This window comes from Stegastes partitus, unplaced genomic scaffold, assembly GCF_000690725.1.
Source record: "Stegastes partitus isolate 25-593 unplaced genomic scaffold, Stegastes_partitus-1.0.2 Scaffold805, whole genome shotgun sequence".
In the NCBI taxonomy this organism is placed as follows: Eukaryota; Metazoa; Chordata; class Actinopteri; family Pomacentridae; genus Stegastes; species Stegastes partitus.
In genome coordinates, this window is record NW_007578536.1 from 332,793 (window position 1) to 336,150 (window position 3,358).

Genomic DNA, 3,358 nt, shown 5'->3' on the forward strand with positions numbered 1-3,358 from the left:
AGAACAGAAAAACTTTATTACATGTTGTCACAGCACAAAGATAAATTTACCAAAAATGTGATAAACAAACAAAAATAAACAATAAGAAAATATAAAATGTACAATAAGTGAAAATATGTGAAAAATCTTATTTGCTGTGATTTTAACAACAAAAAAAGCAAATTAAGGATTAAAAAAGCTGAATAATTGTTTAAAGCGCCGTTACAGACGACCTCCAGTGACCTCCCAGACAGGCAGAGCTGGAGGTCTGTGCAGCTGATGGAGGTTAAACTTCATCATCGTTGCTTCTGCTGAACGCAGGCAAAGAGGAAGAAGGCAGCCGTGAATCTGGCAGCTCTGAATCTCTCCTGCGTCGTCGTCGTATGGACCGAAGGCGACCCGCCGAGCCGCCATACGCTGACCTGAAACCACCGGGCCATCTGTCGGCTCCTCAGCAGGACTCAGCGCGTTGTTCTGCCTCTGTGAGGACCAGACGGAGGCTCTGCTCAGTGAAAGCAGTCGGCAGCCTCTGACTGCTGCCGGTGTTCGTTTCAGCTCTTACGTAACTTCTACTGTGAGGTTTCCCTCCAAGAACCAAACACCGACTGAACAGAACGACGTGGAAGCAGAGAGACACGCAGCAGCAAATACACTCAGCCGCCAGGTGAAGGGTTTCCAGCAAATACACTCAGCCGCCAGGTGAAGGGTTTCCAGCAAATACCCTCAGCCAGATGATAGTTTGTCAGATCTGTTGGTGTTTCCAGTACATACACGGAGCCGTTGGTCATCAGGGCGGTATCTGACAATGGGAAGTTTCCAGCAAATACACAGTACCGTTGACTAGTTTAGACGCAGCAAATCGTTTTCAATAAATAGGAGGGTGTGATCCCAGGAAATAGACAGTGACGGATTCAAAGGCCTTAAGGGGAAACAAGGAAGGTGTGTCTCCAGCAAATAGACAGATCCACGGCCCAGTTAATGCCGTCAGTTGGTTTCAGTCCGTAGAGGAGACCGTGGAGCGTTTCTGAGCTGGTGTTCATCGTTTCTCTGTTCTTAGTCATGTTTTGCCCTTGTTGTTGTTTTTCTGTCTTGTTTTTTGTCGTTTTTTGCATCTTGTTTTGGAGTTTCTTCGTCTTGTCGTCACTTCTGTCGCCTCCTCTCTGCTCTACCTGAACACTGCCTGCAGTTCACCTGAGAACTAAACTTTTTAGTCATGTAGCTATCGGCTGAGCCGGTCGGGGCTTCATGGTTGTTTTTTTGTTACAGAATCTTTATTTTAGGAGAATTTTTGAATAAACTTTTTGGGGGATTTATTTTGGTTATTTTTCTCGATGTCGTGGGTGATGTGTTGAAGGATCTGAGCGTTCTCTCTGTTTGTACAGCTGACAAACAGTGTTGGTCTTTCTTATTATTTTGAAGGAAACACGTCTTTCACCGCCGCCGGTGGGTTCCAGGTCCAGAGAGCTTCATGTTTTCAGACAGAAACCTGCAGAAACGATGGAGAGAATCCAGACACCGTAGATGTTTAGAGATGTTCAGGTGTGTTCTGGTTCCTGGATGACCTAATCCTCACGTTTCATCCGTCCAGGAGGCGAAGGTGGGAGCCGAGGAGAGCCGGGCCCTCCGGACTCGGATCCAGGTGGCCGAGGAGGCCCAGAAACAGGCCCGGGGGATGGAGATGGACTACGAGGAGGTGATCCACCTGCTGGAGGCCGAGATCGCAGAGCTCAAGACCCAGAGGGTGGAGCAGCCGGCGCCGGCCAATAAGGCGNTCTTTTTCTGGTGATTTCAGGTCTTTTTCTAGTGACTTCAGGTCTTTTTCTGGTGACTTCAGGTCATATTTGGTGCAGATTTGCTTTCTGGCACCTCGCTGCCACATTTTTACATTTGTTTAGACAAATTTTTCCTTTCTCGGCTGTTTGTGCACGAAAAGGGAAACGAGTCGGGATGTTAGCAGATTTACGACCACACACACTCACGGAGCTGTGTGGGCCGTCGTCGCTCTGCAGCTTCCTCCGTCCATCAGTGGGAGGACTGGGAGGACTGGGAGGCTCCGTTAACTCCCTGAAATAGTTTGTGAATCACAGCCGAAGGTCTCGAACTCTCCCTCTCCCACTCCGCTGCCTCTCAGCTTCGGCTGCGTTGCGTAAAGCGATCGATATCCGCATTTAGACGCACCTGCAGAGCTTCAAGGTTTATTTCATCTGGTGTCCTGGAAGCAGCAGCAGCAGCTCTTCAGCAGATATGAGAAGAAAAGACGTTTCTAATTACAGGATTTTCTGTGTTTCACTGCAGTATTTATAGATTTTGCTTTTTCATGTAGATTGAATAGAAAACAGCATTTCCTGTTTACTGGTGACTGTCGTAGAAAACAAAAGAGAACGTGAGTCTAAAGTCATGCAGCCTGTTAACATGTCAAATAATGATTTCTAGTAGATATTATTTATTATTTAACAAAGCAGGAAAATAACATTTTCTTAATATAAAATGTTTTTGATGATAAAAATACAGCAAAATTCAAGATAAAAGAACAAATTAACGTTCTGTGATTTCATTAGATTTTACTTGTAGTTTAACATTAAAAGTTTTTTTTTTTAATTACTGAATTTTCTTTCACATAACAGCACCTATCTGGACAATAATGACGTCTGTTTGCAGATTTAAATACGACCAAACCTGCATCGTTTTACAGTTTCCGGCGGTTTTTTCACCGTTTACGTGCAAACAAATGCTTTTTTTGAAATGTGAGTTAACGGCGCAGCAGGTTTCAGGGTTTTACTTCCTAAACAGGAGGATTCGTGGTTTAATGTTGCTCCTCTGAGCTGCAGCTCGTGTTTTATTGTTACGTAACGCAGAACAGAAGCAGCAGCAGAAGCTCAGCTCGGAGCAGAAACAGCCTGGATGCTCCTCCACGTCCTCATCGCAACAACCAACATGTTTATCAGCAGTCATTTGTTCTTTTACAAGGTTTGACTGCAACATTGCACATTTTTTATGGTACAGCCGTGACTCGATGACCCGACACTACATGTAAAACCTTCTTCTATGTCGGATATCAAGGCTGTCGGATTGTCCAGACGGAGGTCCAGATACGAGGAGGGCTTGATGCTGGAAGGCTCATTAGTTGTTCATTATTGTTCATAGTTGTTATAATAAGTAGTAGGGCTGGTCCCAGTAGAACTTTCTGCTCTCTGGATGTTCAGGCCCAGTTAATGATGAATATTCTACGCGGTCGGGGGACACTTCCACCCCGGGGCAGCGCTCTGACGGGGTGGAAGTGTCCAGAACACACAGGCAGTACTTGGCTGCTGATGCTAGTTTAGTTAGCGCTCACACTTCTGTTTCCTCCATCGGTGGCGGCGGGGGAGTGGCAGATACG

General features: G+C 45.8%; 1 protein-coding gene across 1 annotated transcript in view; it reads left to right on the forward strand.

Annotated features, from left to right (window-relative positions):
• stxbp4 (syntaxin binding protein 4) overlaps positions 1 to 3,358 on the forward strand; it is a 46,076-nt gene that overhangs the window by 26,975 nt on the left and 15,743 nt on the right. The window contains exon 17 of the mRNA XM_008292379.1: positions 1,568 to 1,761. Within this exon, the coding sequence (XP_008290601.1) occupies positions 1,568 to 1,761 (194 nt within the window). The remainder of the gene's footprint in view (positions 1 to 1,567; positions 1,762 to 3,358) is intronic.